The 21,495-nt window shown below is 38.0% G+C and overlaps 1 protein-coding gene and 1 long non-coding RNA gene across 2 annotated transcripts in view; one reads left to right on the forward strand and one right to left on the reverse strand.

Annotated features, from left to right (window-relative positions):
• The window catches only part of LOC136874914 (proton channel OtopLc), a 224,654-nt gene that overhangs the window by 54,304 nt on the left and 148,855 nt on the right, over positions 1 to 21,495 (reverse strand). Inside the window, exons 8-9 of the mRNA XM_067148624.2 lie at positions 14,778 to 14,994; positions 4,637 to 4,780 (exon numbers count right to left, since the gene is read on the reverse strand). Coding sequence (XP_067004725.2) covers positions 4,637 to 4,780; positions 14,778 to 14,994 — 361 coding nt within the window. The remainder of the gene's footprint in view (positions 1 to 4,636; positions 4,781 to 14,777; positions 14,995 to 21,495) is intronic.
• LOC137501086 (uncharacterized) overlaps positions 1 to 21,495 on the forward strand; it is a 68,723-nt gene that overhangs the window by 3,460 nt on the left and 43,768 nt on the right. The gene's annotated exons all lie outside the window — the stretch shown is intronic.

The raw sequence follows: 21,495 nt of genomic DNA on the forward strand, positions 1-21,495 counted from the left end.
AATCTACCCTATAAGGGAGAGAGAGAGAGAGACGACAAAATATCACAGGACCAAAGTTGTAGATCAATCGAAATTGAACGGAGATCGTGCCGTCCGTTTTGTGATAAGACTTACCGTTTAGTCGCGAAATACCTCGAAACGAAGGTCTGCACCGTCATTAAATTGCCTATATTTCGATATTATTCGGCATAAAAAGTGAAATATTTAAAGATCGTGGAAGTTTTCCGTAGGTTACCGGCTAAAACGTATAAATTTGCTTAATTTCAATTTTTCAGCTCGTGTGGCAGATTGTGAGTCAATCTTGATTTTGGGCGGGGGGAGGGGTAAAATACAGGACTTCCAGGAAAATATAGCTAAAAAATATGCAGGTGGTTACTATTACCCCTTAAACGGAAAGCTGTACGAAAATTTCGCTAAAATAGTCAATGCACAGACACACGGTCGTTACGATATGATTTATCTAGATAGATAAGGAATCTGCTCCACGTATAACACCTTTTGGGCTATGTCCACTAGACTTAGCCTGAAAACCGATCTTTCATGTTATCTCCCTTATTAATCCTCCCGTTGAAAAAGGCACATGGGAAAAAGAAATTAGAATTGGATTTCCAAACAGTTTGATCGATTTCCAGTCAGGTTGGTCTTGTACTTTTTATATTGTGGGAGAGTAAAATCACCATTTTGGTCCCCTATAAAATCCCAGTCCATTCCGGGAATTTGAAATGGTATAAACCTTAAAACCTACCCTTGGAGGGGTGGATGCTAAATATAAAGTTTAGTTCAAATATCTTCAGTAGTTTTCAAGTTGTAAGAAATACGCTTTACACGCACCCGCTCTTGCGTTAAGTCCCCTGGGATTTGTACCCAAAAACGGTCCGTTAATGATATCTCCCTTATTAAATCCTGTTATTGAAATGATGCACATGAGAAAAAAAGGTTTAGAAATTAATTTTCATTAAGGCAGGTGGATTTCCATTAGGTTCGGTTGTGTATACTTTGAAGGAGTGCAAAATCACGGTTTCGGTTTCGTAAAAATCCCCACTCAGTTCAGGGATTTAGAAACGATATTTGTGCTAAAACGTACCCAAGAACAGGTGGATTCTAAATATGAGGTTTGGTGGAAATATATCCAATAGTTTTCAAGTTATAGAAGTACAGACAAACAGACAAACAGACACCAAAGCTAAAAATTATGCAGATGGTCATTATTACACCTGAAACGGATAACTGTATGGAAATTTCGCCAAAATAATCAATGTACAGACACACGGTCGTTATGATTTTATTTATATAGATATATATAGATTATATGACAAATAGGCTGGTTTACCTAATGATTATGATTTTAGTCCATTTCATTTTCTAGCTTAATTCATAACGTGAGAGTGTGAACAGTCAAATATATCTATATCCAACTTATTCACATTTCTCATCATTCTTTGCAATGGATTATGGAAAGCATAGTGTGTTTTGTGCCAGTCTGTTATAAAAGGCTGATTTAATCTCGTATACCTAGGAAGAACACAAAGGTTTACTTTGTCCATTGATTCAGAACCATTTATATGCGAATGGAGTAATTTATTAATGAAACTAATATTGAAGTTCTCAGGTCTTTCTTGAAGAGATTGTAATTCCAGATAGTTTTCCAATTCTTTATAATCTATGCAGTCGTATGGGATACCAATTCTGTAAGAATTTATGTTAGACAGACTGTCCTAGATATCAAAACAGTATGGTTAAGATTCCATATCTGAGTACAATATTCTAATAATGGACATACCAATGTTACATATAGGTGTTTAAAAGTGAGCAAATTGGAAAACTGTCTGTAATACCTTGTTATACAGCCAAGTCTTTGCAAGGATTTTTTACATATCTGTTCAATGTGATTGCTGAAGTTCAGAGTATTTATGAATAACACACCTAAGTCATTTATTTGTTCAACAGTACTCACAGGAATTTAGGAATTTAATTTCTAACCAAAGGAGATATTACATTTTTTTTTTAGAAAAATGGATTATCTTACACTTTTCGTGATTGAGCTTTAAACCACCCACTTGAACAATAAACTTCAAGTTGATATAACTCTCTTTGTAACCCATGGCAATCACTATGTGAATGAATTCTTGTAAATTTTACATCATCTGCAAACATTAGGAATTTAGAACTTGCAAAAACCTTCTTAATATCATTAATATATAATAAGAACAACAAAGGAGCAAGGTGAGCACCTTGTGGAACACTGCTAATGGCATTATAAGAGGCTAGAAAGGTGATTGTATATCTTAACTCTAAATGTATGACTTTGGATATATGATCAAAACCATGATAGAAGAGGTTCATGAATTCAGTATGCAGAAAATTACTAACAGGTTTGATAGAAGGTAGTTCACATTTAGGAAAGATTGTTTCTGTGAGGCTCAACTTGTAGGATTCCAGCAAAATATAGGAGATATTTTAGATTCAGGCAATCAAATGGACTGTATGGCTATTGACCTACCCAAGGCTTTTGAAAGGGTGGCTATTGGACTAGATAAAAGAGTAACTGAATGGGTGCAAGGGCGCCCATTGGATAGTTTGTGGGGGGTGGCTAGACCTGGGGGTATGTAGTATTTTTAATATTTTGGAAGATGAATGGCGACTTGTATTCCATGGTAGAATACCACCCACGGTATCCCCTACCACTTCTACGTAATGCCGACTTTTAAATCGTTTTCTCGAAAGAAAAACACCTGACTACATTAGATTTTTTTTCCTTCAATCAATATCAATCCTTTCCCTGAGAGGTAGCGGGGACTGCATCCCCCTCTTGCCCCCGGGCATGGGCGCCCATGAATGGGTAGTTAAATATCTAGAAAACAGGTCTCAGAAAATCAGAGTAGGTGAAGCGTTATCTGACCCTGTAATGATTAAGAGAAGGGTTTCTCAAAGCAGTATTAAAACCGTTATGTTTTCATATATATTAATGATATGAGTAAAGAACTCTAATCACAGATAAGGCTTTTTGTGGATGATGTTATACTGAATAGAGTAATAAAAGATGAAGGATTGTGAGCAATTGCAAAAGGACCATGGCGATGTTGTGAGTTAGAGAGCAGACAAAGCTATGATGGTAAATGGGATGAAAAGACATGTTGTAAATTTTATCAAGAGGAGAAGTCCTCTCAGATTTCATTGCAGATTTGATGGAGTGAAAGTACCTGATGGAGATCACTGTAAGTTAGTACCTAGGTGTTAATATAAAAAAGATCTTCACTAGGGTAATACCATTAACTGGATTGTACTGTTAAAAAGGGTACAGATCTCTTCATACGGTTATGAGGGTATTTAGGAGTTGCATATAAGTCTCTAGTTAGATCTCAGTTAGAGTATGGTTCCTGTGTATGGGACCCACACTAGGATTACTTGATATGAGACCTGGAAAAGATATAAAGGAAAGCAGCATGATTTGTTCTGGGTGATTTCCAACAAAAGAATAGTGTTAAGAAAATGTTGCTAACTTTTAGCTGAGAAGACTTGGGAGATAAGGAGACGAGCTGCTCGACTAAGAGGTATATTCCAAGCTGTCAGTGGAGAGATATTATTGGGTGACATTAGTAGATAAGCCTGAGTGGAGCTTTTTATGGTAGGAAAGATCATAATATGACGATAACGTTGGAACCCAAGAGAACAAATTGGGGCAAATATTCATTTATAAGAAGAGGAATTACGGAATGTTCACTGAATTTCCAATGTCTTTGAAATAATTTAAAGACTAGACTAGACTAGAATAGACTATATGTGGAATCTGCCACCTGGATGAAAGCCTCAACTGCAGATCAATGATGACTGATTGATGATTCAGTAAGGTGTATGAAGAAAGATCATATTTGCACAAACAGATTTTAAAAATTAATTTTATTAGATCAGTATTTTTACATTAATTTTGTACATATTCAAAATAATTTTTTGTGTATTGTATGTTAGGACTCCCTATGAATATACTTATTTCATGGTGATTGCAGTTCTTATTAACATTTATGAAAATTCCGCCAGGTGGCTGTGATCATTAAGGCATTGCAGTCTAAACAGTCTGACACTGTGGTTAGCTGGTTCAAGTTCCGTTGGTCAAAACAGTTTTCACCATCAGAATGTTGGCCGGCAGGGTAGGGGAGGTGGTGGTATACAATTTCTAATCACTAGATTGTGTGCCAAAAGCCTGGATTAAACTCCAAACCTTTCGACAGTGCTCGCATGGAGTGAGGATACATGACACTGCTGATGGTGATTAGTCCGGCAGATGGAGACATTAAGCATCGAGCAGAGCTATTTGACAGGAGTAGACTGTGCCGGCATCTGGTTTCACCCTCTCCCTTCTTATTACCATATATCATGCCATTCATTTCATCTCATTAACTCCTATGAGGAGGTTGACATCAGGAAGGGCATCCGGGCATAAAAACCCGCCAAGACAGATTCATCTCACCTCATACCTGACCCCATAGAGAAATGGGACAAGGGTTGGACAAACATTAACATTTGTAAAAGACCAGAGTTATATTGACAATCAGCATTTCAAAATGTGACAAAAACACTAAATGTATAAGGTAAAACAAAACTTCAAATATTGGTCCATAGTGATAATCAGAAGGCTTACCTATTAGAATACTGTATTCAATGGTAAATGGATATAGATATGGAGAATAGTTTTCATAGATGAGGGATTTGTCACCGGGAGCTCTGCAGTTATCTGGCAGTACTGGAGTGGTGTTGAAAACCAGCAGCAGTTCTTCAGCTCCTCCTGCAGGCAAGGAGTGGAAGTTTGTTGTGTACTCTAATGAGTTTTCAAAGCACATAGAAGAAGCTTCATGTCAGTTGATAAAAGGTATTATTGGAGCTAAGGAACATCCAGTTTCTAATGACAGTAATTATACTGTATCATAACAAATTAAAAAACATGGGTTATATTGAGAATTATACCTTGAATTCCTAGTGATGCAACAAATTGCTCTCCCTTACACACTGGATTGATCCAGCAATAGGCCAATGTTTTCAGATAGAGCTAATTTTGTCTCAAAAGTGAAATAGTCATGGAACACTTTTTGGAACAAAATTTTTCAGCTGTATAACACCGATATGAATATTGGTTAATTGAAATCTTTGATATATGACTTCCACTGGTTGCTATTTACCTGGGGCCAATCATTGTCGTGCTTGAAATGAGAAAATTATAAAATTCAGATAGATGATATTCTCTTCATAATTATAGTTTAATTTGAAGCTGAACAGTCAAATCAATTTTATAAGAAGAAACATTTCTATCACTCTCATATAATGTTCTCAGAATCCCACTCATCTAATAATAAGTTTTCATGCTTAACAAATATATAGGAGCTACTACAGTGGCTACTATTCTTACATAAGGGTATGTTTATGCTGCAGCTTCGCTGCTGGCACATGGCCAGGCCTCGCTACTCACTGCTAGGCGATGATGAAACAAATCAATGGATCTCAATCCGTGCCTTTAACCTGGATCCTGGCTTCTCATTACGCTGCTGGCTGCTATCCTTGCCACACCGATGGTTTCAGACTCGTTTGTTTTTGGAACCTGGTACATCTCTTGCTATCCCGTAACTTGGACTGTGATCGGTTCTTTCAAGGTCACTCACTCTTCCACTCTTCCACTCACCGCACTCCATGCAGATGTTCTGTGGTGATCACTAGCTATCTGATTCTCACCTGGTCTTGTGTTGTGCTGTTTTGTTTCTGCTATGGGTGACGATTTTAAATAAATGCTGATATCAGCTGCTGTCTTTGAACAAAATGCGATTAGGAACCATAACAGTTTCAAACTGTATGTATGTATGTATGTATGTATGTATGTATGTATGTATGTATGTATGTATGTATGTATGTATGTATGTATGTATGTATTGTCCCCTTCAAAAGTGGAAATAATTTATTAAGGGAGAATGATTTATTTCATCAGCGAGTTGTAACATTATTTAATCGCCAGGAGGGTGATATTTTACACTCCCGTGCTAGCATGAACCAGCCGCTTGCGAACCGGTTTTCCCGACCTACCAAGAGAACGAGGAAGCAGGGTGAAATTCCTGTTAGATGTCCTTCAAACACATGTGTGTGTACCACGTGATCGGGCGAGCAGCGTGATTGCGATCGATCAATAAATGCAAGGTCGAGTGACGTGAAACTAGGGCAGCCAATAAAAATGACAATCTTCACAGGAATGCAACAGATCCACCAATCAGATATAATTAAGAGGCACACCTACGTCTTAAGACAGTGAATTAATGGTAATTCCAAAGGAAAATTTACAGAGGGTTTTTACTTCTGAACACTTGATTTGAGCGTTACTCTGAATGCAGCTATGGTCGAGACTGGACGTCGTTACTCTGAATGCAGCTACGGTCGAGACTGGACGTCGTTTGCTTTACTGGGAGACTTTGCATTAGAGAAGGTACTGAGGACTGAATAAACTGCAATTCAGACACTTGGAAAACTTCTCTACGATTTATTTATGACTGTCATAAGATAAGTGTCCATCTCCAAATTATTGAACATCGCGTGTGTATCCTGGACTATTGCTAAGACTTTTGTTAGTTTCAGCTTTTCTACGAGAACTCAGAAGAAGGAAGGTCGTTGGTTCGAGCTCGCTTCAAGATGGCTATCCATTTCCGAGATGAATACTACTGTTTCCTATGTACCTTCATCTCCTCCATGAGTCACTAATTATGTAAGGCGTCGGACATGGGCAAGACTTTGTTCGATGGAAGGTGATGTGACCACGTACTAGGTCATCAGCCAGAAACCAGTTAACACCAGCCACATGAGTATTCTTTAAGAATTTATCTTTCTATCTTTCTGTAAAATGTTTGTAAAACGTAGCCTTACCTTATTCATTTAGATTTCTATTAGTTTAGCAGTAGTTTTGACTTTTCATTCTTCTTTCTTCGGTGGGAGGTAGTTTGTGCTCTGGAATGAATGTGTATTTGGTTCTTTTAGTTAGAGATGAGGGTGAATGTCATCGAGAGAGACCTCAACTGTCCTAAAAATTTAGAAGGCAGGAGAAATAAAAGTAAATGAACCCCGCGTTAATCTTGAATGATTTTGAAATAATTTGAAAATTAATTGAGACAGATTAGGACAGTGTTCTAGTGTTTTTCTAAATGTAAAATTTCATTCTACGATTATACGACATTGCTGTGGGCTTTAGTTCGTTTAGAGTCATCTGAATAATTTCGTAAGATAGCTTTGCAAGTGAGATTAAGCACGGTCAATAATATAATAATAATAATGAGTAAAAATAATTAAACCTAATTACGGGCTAAAATTTGAATAAGGTCATGGGTTTAATGTTGGTTTGTTCTTGGAAAGAATTATCGTGGGCTCACTTTATGTAAAGTAGGCCTGGAACATGGCAATCCTCCGGACGGAGTAATTTTATATATTTTACTGTGCTATTAATTTGATTATGACTTGCAGATGGACATTATATTTTGTGTGATAATTTATGCATCCATTAGAGTCATTTTGGAAGAAATGTGTCACTGGACATGATTTCTTCAAGCTTGAGTGCAGATTAATTGAGAGCCACGATATTATAGGAGAATAAAAATAAATGCCGCAACTCATGTACCGTAAGCGCGTGTTCTAATATTTTGACCTGTGTTGTAGGTATTTTACTTGCTTATTTTGGATGATTTCTATTTAAAAGATTCCCTTGAACATCGTTGTATAATTAATTTCTTCATAAAAGTGATAACCTCAACTCTATCACATTCTAGATTGATACCTGGAATATACATGATATTGTCATCTAGAGAATGATTTCCCTAATTTGGAATAAATCCAAAATTTAATAATAATGGGTTAGTGTTCGTGTAAATAATATTATAATATCGTCGTGTACCTATGTGTGAATGTGTGATGTGTGATTTGATTATATTCTGTGTTTTGTGAATATTTTCTTGAATGGTTTTATGATGATGTTCTCCACTGTGTGCGTCAAATTTTGACCGATTTACGTTATTTTTGCGTGTCCATGATTTGATGAATTATGAAACTTTAGAAGATTTTATTATAATTTAAGGTAGATTACGGTCTAATTCACTAAATTAAAGTGAATAAGAGAAGGCAACGTCCGTGGATTGATGTCACGAGACTGAATTATTAGTTATTGTGCAGTCACTTATTGCATAAAAACGATTACCTGTAAAGTTTAGGTTGATATGAGATCAAATAAGAATTAATTAAGAGAAGTTCAGTCACTTAATAATTATAAAAATGAATTAATTGATGAAGGGAGAGTCTAAGGAAGACTTATTAACCACAATTTCTTGAATTAAATATTTTTCAATAATTTTTATAAGGAAGAGAAAATGATAATTTTCTTGTAAGATAAAATGAAATCCAGATGGAATATTTTAATTTAAGCAATTTGATTATCATTATAGGAGAGAGTGATACCAGATATTATTTTGATTTTCAATCTATTTTATAGTAAATTAATGATCCTTATTATTATTATTACAGACAAAAACATTCGTTGAGCTTTAATTTGATCAAGATTCCTTATAGACGATAGCACGAGGAGAAGAGATTTTCAAGAATTAGTCCCAGATTTTGTAAATTTAATTGTTTATTGGAATTAAACAAATGTATAAACCTATTTTAGTTTCTTTTCATTTGTCGCTAGTCCTTCATCTATTCCTGCCTTTAAAAATTTTCTGCACAGCCGATAAGTGAACGGTCCACCTCTGAGACCCTCGCTCTCCGGCGAGCTGAGCCCGGCATGATGGGGGCAGTATGTATGTATGTATGTATGTATGTATGTATGTATGTATGTATGTATGTATGTATGTATGTATGTATGTATGTATGTATGTATGCATGTTTGTTTGTTTGTTTGTTTGTTTGTTTGTTTGTTTGTTTGTTTGTTTGTTGGTTGGTTGGTTTGTTTGTTTGTTTGTTTGTTTGTTTGTTTGTTTGTTTGTTTGTTTGTTTGTTTGTTTGTTTGTTTGTTTGTTTGTTTGTTTGTTTGTTTGTTTGTTTGGTATTCAGCCTGAAGGCTGGTTTGATCCTCATAGCTCTGCCAAAAGCTATAATGATAGCCTAGGCATCACTGACGAGGCATACTAGGGAAATGAGGAGTGAGGTAGTTTTCCTTTGCTTTCCCCAACGAGCCCAGAAATTGCTATTGCATATCAGTCTGCCAAGTCCACTGAAATGCATGCACCAACTGATCCTATTTATTCTAGCCCTTACCAGAAGCCATAGTGCACTGTAAACATTACATCTCGCCAGCAAAAGCGTTCAAACTGGATAAACTATGGAATGACGAGAAGACGAGCAATTAGTAGATCTCGTCATCCATTTTAAAAGAAAGAGTGGCCTGTTTTATCGTGTTTTAAAGTGAATTTCTATTTGTTTTTCGTTTTTATTTTATTGTTAACTACGCTTTCATTCTATTGACTATGTTTTTGTCTATCTTTGTGTATTTTTAATATGTTTTTAGCTTTTAATTTGAATTAAATATATGATTTTAAAATGGTTCAAAGGGTGAACTCCATATTTCATTCTTTTCCTTCTTGTCACGTACCAAAAATTTGCCGCTGATGAATGGGAATTATCACTTTCACAAGACAAGAACATTTTCACAAGATGAATTTTCCACTACATCTGAGAGCTGCCAGCAGTGTGAGCCATTAATGCTCCAGGGTAAAAGCTGCATGGTGAGCAGCCTGGCTATAGCCAGCAGTGAGGTGCTAGGGCAAACATCCATGTGCCAATAGCGAAGCTGCAGCATAAATGTACCCTAAGGAATATGTAGCCAAAAAAAGAAAAATAACAAAATGAAGGAAATTTTCTCTGGGTTTGTCGATGATATTATCCTCCTATATAAAGATAAAAACAGATTCAACTTCCTAGACTTTACTGTGAAAAAAAAAAAAAAAAAAATCATAAACATAAATTCAAGATACACAGAAAGCCTTATATAAGGTTGACACATGTTGCACAGCACTTCAAACCACCCAATGTAACACAAGCACTCAGCCTTCAGATTCATGTTAGACTGACTCTGCAAAACACCAGTGTCCACAGATCATAATGAGCTACACAGGTGGAAGTTTCTCGCTGTTATAACCACACTCTCATTTGATGGCCTCCTAAACAAGAACAAAAAGCACAAACACCAGGAAAACCACAGCAAAGAGACACTAAAATATTTCAATATACAGTATATAAACATAAACTTGCCCTAAAATTCAGGAAATTAGTATTCAAGACAGCATTTAAAACAAAGAAAAGAATCCTTAACAGAACGCTACACAGAAACAAGATCGAGCACAGAGACAGATATAAGTTAGGTAAGCCCACCAGGTATGTTCAGACTCAAATACAGTGGATGCCCAAATTTCTAATGACATAAGTTTTCGTTCCATACTCTGAAGGGATACGGCGGGCTTCTTAGAGGATAGTGCCCTTTCTCAGGTTGGGGAGTTTCGTGATGGTGATTTGTGGTGTGGAGAAGGTGAGTGGAGCTGTCCCGGCATTCGCCTTAGTCCAGGAAAGTTGAAAAACATGGAAATCCATTCTCAGGACAGCTGTGTGTGGGGATATGCCCCTTCATCTCCTGAATGTTGTGCTGCAAGGCTAACCAAAACTAACTGCTGTTAAGCCGAAGACAAACCAAATGAAATTTCAGAATGAGGTAGACAGGACACATCAGAGTATGGAACACAAATGTAAAATGGAGTCTGCACTTTACACATACAAAACTCTTTGAAACCAAGGGGTACATGTAAATTTTTATAAAAAATTAGTTAATTGCAGACTTTAGTAGGTAAATGTGTAGAATGGTTTGTGGCCAAGGGATACAAGTTACAAACTGGTGCTGAGATCTCGTGATTGAAAGATAAACTAGTTAATTTATTTATTTAATTGCTTCCCAATGGCTTGCCATTATGACAAAGCAAACCATAAAAATCTTTGTGTTCATATTTATACTTCAATTTAGCTATTACAAAATTGGCAGTAACAGTAACAAGAACATACTTAGGTGTTTTCTTTGGAAGTCAAAGGGTATAAGAGCACCTTGTATCCCTTGTCCACAAAACTAGAAGAAAACTGAAGTTTGTGTTAGTGTTAGATTATAAGCTGTTAATTTTATATTTGACTGTGCATGATTGTTGTTACTCTACTTACTTGATTGTTGGTACTACCAAATGTTATGACTGCTTTTGCAGTTCTGACAGTTAGATTGTAGTAGCCTATGTTTATCTGATACTTTTAAGAAAATGTCTGAAACCATTAATCAGTGACCATAACCTCAGCTTCAGTAAAGGTAAATGCTTAATAAAACTGTGTGTTAATAATATAATTATTATGTATTTATCAGTAGTTTTATTACCATTAAATGCATGCATATATAAAAAATAATTTTTATTGTTGTACGTAGGTGGATCAAAAGGTTAGTTGCACTAACGCGCCTCAGCAGCGTGTTGTCTGTCGCAAACATGGGCACAGCAGAGGAAGGGACAGACACTGCCCACACGTCTGTTAGGCAGGTCGCTGTGGTGTCTTGTCTAGTATTTTGTGAATAGCAGCCAAATGCAATGGCGCATCAACTGGACGTTCACTCCAAATATGAGGTGCGTGCGACAATCCGATTCCTATGGGCCAAAAGGAAGAATTGCACGGACATTCACTGTGAAATTAGTGCTGTGTATGGGGAGCGGGCCATTTCCCGGCAACGTATCGTAAAGTGGTGTCAGCAATTCGAAGCTGGATGCACGGATATCACAGACAACCATCGCGAAGGCAGGCCCGCAACGTCCAGGACCCGTGCAAAGGTCAACGGTGTGAATACGATCATTAGACAGAACCGGCGCATTAAACTGACAGAAATCGCGACGCAGCTGAACATGTCGTATGACAGTGTGTTCGCCATTGTTCACGAGGACCTTGGATATCGTAAGCTGTGTCAAAAATGGGTCCCACGTCTTCTCACCGATGAGCACAAGGGACAACGTTTCCAATCCTCCCTGGCATTATTGAAACGCTATGCCGCAGATGGCAACAGGTTTCTACGGCGAATCGTCACAGGCGACGAAAGGTGGGTCCACCACTTCACCCCCGAAACAAAGCGAACATCAATGGAATGGGTGCACCCCTCATCACCGCAACGAAAGAAGGCCAAGGTTCAACCTTCAGCTGGTAAGGTTATGGCGACAGTGTTCTTTGACATGGAGGGTTTGCTGCACGTGGAATACATGCCGAAAGCAACGACGACCAACGCGGCGTCGTATTGTCAAACGATGTACCGGTTGCGTAAAGTAATTAAAGAGAAGTGCCGGGGGAAATTGAGCGCCGGTGTGATTTTGTTGCACGATAATGCAACACCTCACAAGGCCCGCCAAACGAGAGAACTGCTGCAGCGTTTCAAGTGGGAGGTCTGGCAACATCCACTCTACAGTCCCGACCTAGCGCCATGTGACTTTCATCTGTTCGGTAAGCTCAAAACGGAGCTCAGTGGTCAACGTTTCCAGACCGATGAGGAGGTGAAGGCCGCTGTATCCGAGTGGTTGCAAAACGCTGGAGGAAATTTCTATGCATCCGGCATCGACAAGTTGGTTGTGCATTCGCAGAAATGTTTGGAGTCTCTTGGAAACTATGTGGAAAAGTGACGTTACAGTGTATGACGTTATAGTCATGTTGCTGTTGTATAGGTGGTGTAATAAATGGCCATAACTGGGAAGTGCAACTTATTTTCTGATCTGCCCTCATATTATTAAATTCATCTTATTGTGTTACAATCTTAGCTATTATTTGTAGTTTCTGCTACTTTCTATAGCCTATACCTATTGGGGTCAGCACTTGTCATAGATTTGCTCCAGATTTATGGCTGGATACCCTTGCTGATGCCAACCCTATGCTGAGGGCTGTATTCACTATTGCAAGTGTTCTGGCATAGCCGTGGCTAGTCCAACTAGTTGCTTGCTACCACTTTAGGACAGATAGCAGCACTCTTAAGTGTGTATTCATTTTGAAGGTCCCACCTGGAAGTGGTGTGGATGGAAGGGGATGAGAGACGTATATGTTTGGGTGCCTCTAGCGAGATTAGATGAGAGGATGTGACTGACTTATCGAGGGCATCTGCCCACCAGTAGCCAGTATTCAGTTTTGTAAAGTGCAATAAATGTTGATATTTAATCAAGTGAGTGATGTACGTTCAAAACAACATATTTCTGTGGTGGTTAATAATGTGGTATGTTGTATGTAGATGGAAGGAAGTGTATTAAGACAAGCACTAACACTCAGTCCCCATGCCAGAAGATTCACCACATGCAATTAAAATCCTTGGCCAAGCTGGTAATTGAACCCAGGGCCTTCTGAACCAGAGGCCATTATGCTGACCTCTCAGCCAAGGAGCTGGATGGAAAATATTAATTTCTTAAAGTAGCCTTATGAAAGTCATATATCGAAAGGCAACACATAATAGAACAAACATAATGATGGTTGGCATTGGAAGAGGGAGCAATAAAAAAAGAGGAGACAAGGACAAACATGAAAAGACAAAAGGGCAATCTCTACTTCTTCGTCCATTGCTGTCATTGGATAGATAAGTTTTCTCCTCGCTAATCCCAGTTCTTCTACATCCATCTCTTCTCAGCCCCTGATAAGCTCATTTCTGCTCTCCAGCTTCATAACAAAGGCAGTCTTCAACATTAATTAAGGGAACATCTTGATAGATCTTAAGTCTTGATGTGGGAATTGTAGGATTAAGAAATAAACCTGTTTATTCTGATGAAGCTGGGAAGCACAAATTAGCTCACCAGGGGTTGAGAAGAGATGGACTAGAGGAACTGGGATTTTTGAAAATGGTTGAGTATGAAGAATCAGCAATTTGTTCTGTTTCTCTTTCTATAGCTTCCTCTTCCAATGCTGATATTATTGAGTTTGTTCTACTATGTGTTCCTGTTCATGTTCTTAACCCTGGAGAGGGTGCGTAAAAGTAATCCTGTGAGGAGGCGCACATGGTGTTTTAGACTGGCTCAGGTAAAAATAGCACAAATTAAGCAAAACTGTTTTTAATGTTACAAAATTAGTAAATAATTTTGAAACAACTTGTAAATAATATTGAAAGGTATTTTAACAATACAAAAATTGGATGTTAAACAATTAACGTTCATTCTGCGTCATCACTTGATTCTTGACTTTCCATACCGCATCGAACACATGTCACTGCCGAGTGTTCTTTGCAGATATATCGCTGGCATACACAGAATCTAATCTAATCTAATCTAATCTAGTCTTCCTTTTCTAAAAGTCTTTTGATTTCTCTTTCCCTATTCCTATTCATGATGTATTGGACTTCAGTATATACGAAAACAAAACAAAACTGACACATTCTTACTATATTAACTGAACAAGTAAAATAAAACTTGACTCATAAACATGCATACATCGTGGGAATTTTAGACCAGGTCTGTCAAACAATGCACTCAGGCTGAAACTGAGGAGCATGTGGGGTGAATAGTTTACGCATACAATGTAAGGTACTGAGGGGAGGGAAACCAGCGACCTGCTTTGTTAAGAACTATAAACATTTATCTCCAAACTCAGTTGAAGAGACTGTGACGTGCCCTCTCCAGGGTTAATATGACTTGATTGCTCACTTATTTGTTCCTTTCCATTACCTGAATTTTTTGGTTTGTGTTAGATATTTATATAGTTTGTTATAATACACTTTATTCCTAGTCATACTTATTACTTACGTCTTTGGTATGATGTCAGTGGCAATGCAACTGCTTCCTCTAAAGAATCCTTATCTTCATCATTTCCCTTTTGCTGTTCATTTTCCTTCTTACTAGCATGGGCATAGAGAAGATCCATTGTCTCACGTAGAATTGTCCACACCCAAAAGCACAGACTTGAAGCAATGCAGTGCATTAGGGCAAACTTTCCCAGTTCCTTGCAGCGATTAATTATCACCTACACATTAATTACAGTGTAATTCAGCATGAAATAATATCGTTCATAAGCCAGTAAGATACTGATTTAAACAGTATAGAAGGAGCTGATGAGTGAATGTAATTTATACAAAATAACTTGAGGATCATAGGCTATAATTTCCAACACCATCATTAGAGAACATGAGGTCTGAAACACATTCTTTGGCAAACCTCTAAGTTATAATTTCATGTGGCTATTATTGGCTAGTGCACCTTTAAACCCTCTGATGAATATGGGTGGTATCTACCATGTATGGACTTAAAAGTCTCTCTCTGTAGGTTTATTGGTAAATCTATGTATATAAAAGCCAAATACCACTCACTGATCATGAAATCTCCAGATCCAAAAGACCTAGAGGTGCACCATGAAAGGATTTTTCATAATTCAGGCACAGCTCTAGATTTAGGCCCTTTGCCACAATAGCATAGAGCAGATATTGACAGACTCACGAACAAGGCAATCAGAAGCATTACAACTTCTGCTTGGGCAGATTTTGCAAGACATGCAGAAAGATTGCAAGAAGAAGATATTATTCTGTGAGAGAATTTCACTGTGCTCACTGTCAGTTGTTTCATTTACAGCAATACAATCAGACATGCTTCTGTGTGCTAATTGAAGCGTGTGGCCAAATAAGGGTCTGTGTTACATTTTTACCCATGTTGAGTATTTGGCAGAGTATGGTCTATGGATACTATTTCCACAAGTTATGTTAGAGAATTAGCTTATGCGGAATAAGGGTCTATATGCGCACTTGCCTACCACCAGGCATACTGAAGCTCTCCAACCTTTTCAAGCTCGTAACTTGAAACATGCTGGGTGTAACATAAACACTTATTCGACCCTTATTCCTCTCTGTTTACAGCAATATGATCAGACGTGCTGCTGCCTCATTTACAGCAATATGGTCACGCGTTTCTGTATTCTATCAGACAGCTTTATACTGTTCACCAAACATTTATTCATCACATGCATCTTCTTTTCTTTTATATCAATCTTTTATTCTTAATAATAATTCTTAATAATTTCAACCTTTTCAGACTCATTTTGATCACAATGCTATAGTTGTCTACCAGGCTCCCCTAGAGCTCCTTTATACTGTAGTTCCTGTTACTCATAGCTGACTCTGTTTTCCTTTTCTTTCCCGTATACATGTTCTAAAAAAAAAAAAAAACAACCACCGATAAGCTTCTGCATGCAGCTGTCTCATCTGTAGCAGTGCGATGAGACGTGCTTGTGTTCTATCATACAGATTTATACTGCTTCATACACCTCACTGAAGCAACTTTAATTTGTCCTACACATCTTATCTTCTTTTCTTTTATTCTTAATACTTCCCATCTTTTCAGACTCATTTTGGTCACAACACTATAGTTGTTCTACCAGGTTTTCCTCGCTGTTTACCTACAGCTCTTGTTTCCTCGCTGTTTACCTACAGCTCTTGTATACTGTAGTTCCTGTTTATTATAGCTGACTCTATTTTTCTTTTTTCCATAATAGAACTCATTTGGCATGGAGCTCATTGCTATTGGCGGCATAATGGTATCTCACCGTTTTGTACCTATGAAGGGAGATGGGTCCTGTTTTTGCTATTCCCTATCTTAATGTATGGCACTGACTTGCTGGCACCTCAGATGCGAGTTTGTGTTTTACTGCACATTTGTAACAAATGGCAATACTTCCTAGTATTTGCTATGATACCATATAGAAACATGCACAGAACAATGGTTGAGTACCAGGCTTACATATCCCTTCTCACCTCATACGCCAACCACTATGAAATTGTGGCTGCTGGTGAAATACACCCTTACCATCTGGTGGTGCATCATGAAGGGAATGTGTTAATACAGCCTGAAGAGCCTGTTGAAGGTAATGCCATACTATGTTTTAAGTGTTCAGGTCCCATGAAGTCATTGCATTTTAAACCACTCATATCTCAGTATGTCCCTAATCAACTACCACCTGCTATCACTAGCCTTGTTCTTACATCACTTAATGTAATCAGCCCTGCAAGTATTTTTATCCAGTGCTCTGCCAGTGCCAAAACTGACAATGCATTTCCTTTCATTGATTATCACTCTTTTTCTAAAAACAACTGTCTTTCAGTTGTGCCTGATGATTATCTAAATTCTCCCTCTGACTTGAAAAACAGGTCAAAAGTTCCATAATTCAATGAAAAACAAAGAGGAAAGAAGAGACGTACTATATCCACTGATAGAATAAAAAAAACATAGGTAGTCTGGAAAAAAAAAAAAAAAAAGATTGAAGGAAAACTTGATGATAATAGGGAGACTATTAAGAAATACACTAAGAAATACCTGAAGTCAATCAAAAAGCTGTTAGGAGTTACAATGAAAATAAAAATGGATCCTATGGGAAATAAAATCTTCACTAGGATTCAATTACAACCATAGTACAGAATACAGTAATGACATGGTTGCTGTATTGACCAGAAAGTTTATTGCAAGAGGTGTCACATATTTAAAAAAATGGAAAGAAGAAAGCCCCGCTCTATGTTGTAGGAATGGAAAGGTATATCTTCCTCCTATTGAAGAACCTCCTCATCCTCTACACAGCCTCCTTGCTAATGATATCCTGAGTCTGGGCATTTTTTGAGGAACAGTAGGAAGTGTGATGGATAGTTTCAAATGATGTCGTTTGGAGCTAAGGAGATACACGAGGAAAATTTTATGCTGGGTTTAAAGTTCAAGGCCAGGTTTACCACAGAATAGGAAATTTGTTACTTTCATCACAAGAAAAACTCAGAAATTCAGTCCAATATCTTCCTTGTTGTGGAGTCTTGGTTAATTTGACAACTTCAACAACTTCTGCACATTCAAAATCCTTATATATGATATTTTTAAAACAGTGATGGAGAATGGACAAGAGTTTAAAGTCGTGATTCAGGCAGACAGGAAACTACCAGCTGAATATAGGGGTCAATATAACACGTCTACAACCAATGAGTTGGCTTTGGTGATTCTGGGTTAGGAGTTTGAAAAGCGGGACATCATCCTTCACAGCAGAGACACAAATTTGGTGCGGATCAGTGAAACTCACTGTGCTTATGACATTCTTTAGTACCCTCCTGTGTTCTACCTTGGAGAATATGGATTCATTAGCATCCCCTAGCTTGATCTAAATTCTAAAGCCCCTCTTAAGAAAATAGTTTCTGCTTCAGATTTTTACTCTTACCGCATCATGGAAACAGGGGGTCAATAGAACTACATCTTACACTATCGCTGTATTCTTAATCAGTATTTGGTTGATATTTACACCAGGATAAAAACAAAAAGACCGAATTTCATTAGACACAACCGAAGTAAACTGCAGTCTGAAAATTACGTACACCTGTGAGACGCCATTTGTGAAGGAGATGGCCAAGTTTCTGATCTTGGCAGGATGGTTATGCTATATTCAACTTTTACTGGTGGGCCCTGTTGCATAGACAATCAGACTCAGAATGCTATATCATAAGTATGTCAGTACAGTATGGTCATCCTAATCTGTTCATCACATTCACATGCAACCCAAAGTGGACCGAGATACAAGAGGTATTAAATGTCAGATAAAAGCCCCAAGACAGGCATGACATTATTGCTCGGGTTTTTCATACAACCCAGTTATGATCCATCTCTCGACTAAAGCATCTGTTTTTGGGCTAAGTAGGTGTTACTTGAACACTGTGGAGTAGTAGAAGCGTGGTTTGCCTCATGCCTACATCTTATTGTGGCTTCAAGATAGAATCATGCCTACCCAAATTGACAGTGTTATAAGCACTAAGATTCTGGGTGCAGAATTTAATTCCATACATCATATAGAATTCCTTAGCAAAGTATGGATACATGAGCTAGTACTGGATAAATACTGCATGTTGCATAATATCCTAGAAATGTGCATGGATAGACAACTTACAAATGTTTACTCAGTGTGCATCTTCCCGAATATTAGATTTTCTCATACTTCCGCAGTTAACCCATTGGCATACCAATTTTCTAGCTGTTTGCACGACCACATTGAGTATTTAATTTACATATGTCACAGTTCATGAAAACTTAAATTTATTGTTAATCCTCCATTAGGTGCACAGGCTAAAGGTATAGACCAGCTGTTTTGTTTTCGTCCCTACTCCTAGGCTTGCTGGCAGTAGAGAGAGAGAGAGAGTGTCAGTCTCTTTCTTTGTCATGCTATTCTCTGGATTTAGTGTGCACTGACACTGCTTACTGATGGTGTCGTTCCACTATTTCGCTTTAGAGTCAGTTGGGCTTCAACCACAGCCTGCGTGCCTATCCATGTTATGGCCAGCAGTGATAGTGTCCGAGTGACATCTACTGGTTTTAGTGATGAATCTCATATTGTGAAATGGTTGGATGAGGACTGTGAACTAGAATAGGAGGTTAATGGTGATAGCAATGAAGGGGAGGAGGATCATGTGACAGAAGAGATCCATACCTCTGATATGGAGGAAATTATAGGTGGCAAAGCAAAAGTAATGGAGGATTCTGAAGATGTGATTTCTGAAGAAGAGGAACACATGGGGGCAACATGTTTCACTGTGGAAAAGATAGTTTTCAGTGGAGAAGGGATATTGCAGCCCCCAAAGTTCGTACTTGAGCACACTATATTGTTATGCACTTTCCAGGACCAAAGGGGAGTGCTAGGAATGCCCAGTCAAAGCTTGAATTTTTGAACTGTTTTTCAATGCTAATATTATGAAAACTATTACTGCCTATACAAACATTTATATTGAGGAGGTGAAAAAGAAATTTGTGCATGAGAGAGACCTAAGACTTACCAATGAGACTGAAATTCATGTGTTCATTAGAATTTATTGCTCACTGGTTGTCTGGGAGTAAACCGAAGAAATATCATTCAAGTATGGGACAATTCCTGTGGATTTGGTGTGGATCATGTTATCTCGCTATGAGCAAGAAAGATTCCACTTTGTTTTGTGTTGCCTTAGATTGGACAATATGCATGATCGTGAATTGCACCAAGAATTGGACTGATTTACACTGATCCGAGAAATATTGGAGATGTTCATTCAAAATTTTCAACATTCATTTTCACCCAATGAGTATTGTACCATCAATGAACAGTGGGTTACATTAAGGGGAAAGTGTCCATTCAAAGTGTACATGTCTAGCAAACCAGTTAAATATGGAGTAAACATTTATGCTTTGGTTGAATTTAGAGCTGAACATTGGAGAACAGATGGAAATCTCATCCAGATGTCAAACTCTGCTGCTGACGTAGTTTTGAGGATGGTCCAGCCCATTCAAGGTATGAATCAAAATGTGACAGGGGATAACTGGTTCACTTCCATTCCTCTGAATTTGTTCACTGAAAAGAAGCTGACATACCTTGGGACCATTCGCAAGAACAAACGAATACTTATCGTAAAGAATATTCATCCCTGTTTGTGTTTCATAAAGCCATGACTCTTTGTGTTGTACTGTCCCAAAAAGAAGAAGCAGTGTTGGTGTTGTCAATGAACCATGGCAAAGAGATTGACATTAAAACAGGTGATGTAGAAAAACCTGTCATGGTTACATGCTGTAATCACATTAAGGTTGGAGTGGATGTTTTAGACCAGCTGAGTGTCTAGTATGATATTGCTCGTTGCACCAAACAGTGGCCAGTGGTGGTGTTTTATGATCTTGTGAACATTAGTGGTATCAATACTTAACGAGTGCACATTGCAAATCATAACTATCAGCCTACACCAAGACAAAAGTTTCCGGAGACGGTTTCATGGGAATTCATGAAGTTACAGATCACCAAATGTGCTGTACTGCCAGTGATTCCAGCTCCCCTATGACAGTGAGCTAAGGATCTTTTAGTAATGCTGGGCTGAGTGGCTCAGACAGTTGAGGTGCTGGCCTTCTGATCCCAACTTGGCAGGTTCAATCCTGGCTCAGTCTGGTGCTCAAATACATCAGCATTGTGTTGGTAGATTTACTGGCACTCCTGCAGGGCTACGTTCCGACTTGGGCCGATGACCTTAGATGTTAGGCCCCTTTAAACAACAAGCATCAACAAGCATCAAATTCTGACTTCTTGGCATCATCAATCTACTGATCTGCATTTAGGGCATTTGCCCAGGTGGCAGATTCACTATCTGTTGTTTTCCTAGCCTTTTCTTGAATGATTTCAAAGAAATTATAAATTTATTGAACATCTCCCTTGGTCAGTTATTCCAGTCCCTAATTCCCCTTCCTACAAACAAATATTTGCCCGAATTTGTCCTCATGAATATCTTCATATTGTGATATTTCCTACATTTAAAGACACTACTCAAACTTATTCATCTACTAATGTCAATCCACACCCTCTTTGCAAGATTTTTGTAATGCTACTCCTTTGTTGGAAATCACCCAGAACAAATCAAGCTGCTTTTCTTTGAATTTTTTCCAGTTCATGAATCAAGTAATCCTGGTGAGGGTCCCATGCACTGGAACCATACTCTGGTTGGGGTCTTAC

Source organism: Anabrus simplex, chromosome 1 (genome assembly GCF_040414725.1).
Source record: "Anabrus simplex isolate iqAnaSimp1 chromosome 1, ASM4041472v1, whole genome shotgun sequence".
NCBI lineage: Eukaryota > Metazoa > Arthropoda > Insecta > Orthoptera > Tettigoniidae > Anabrus > Anabrus simplex.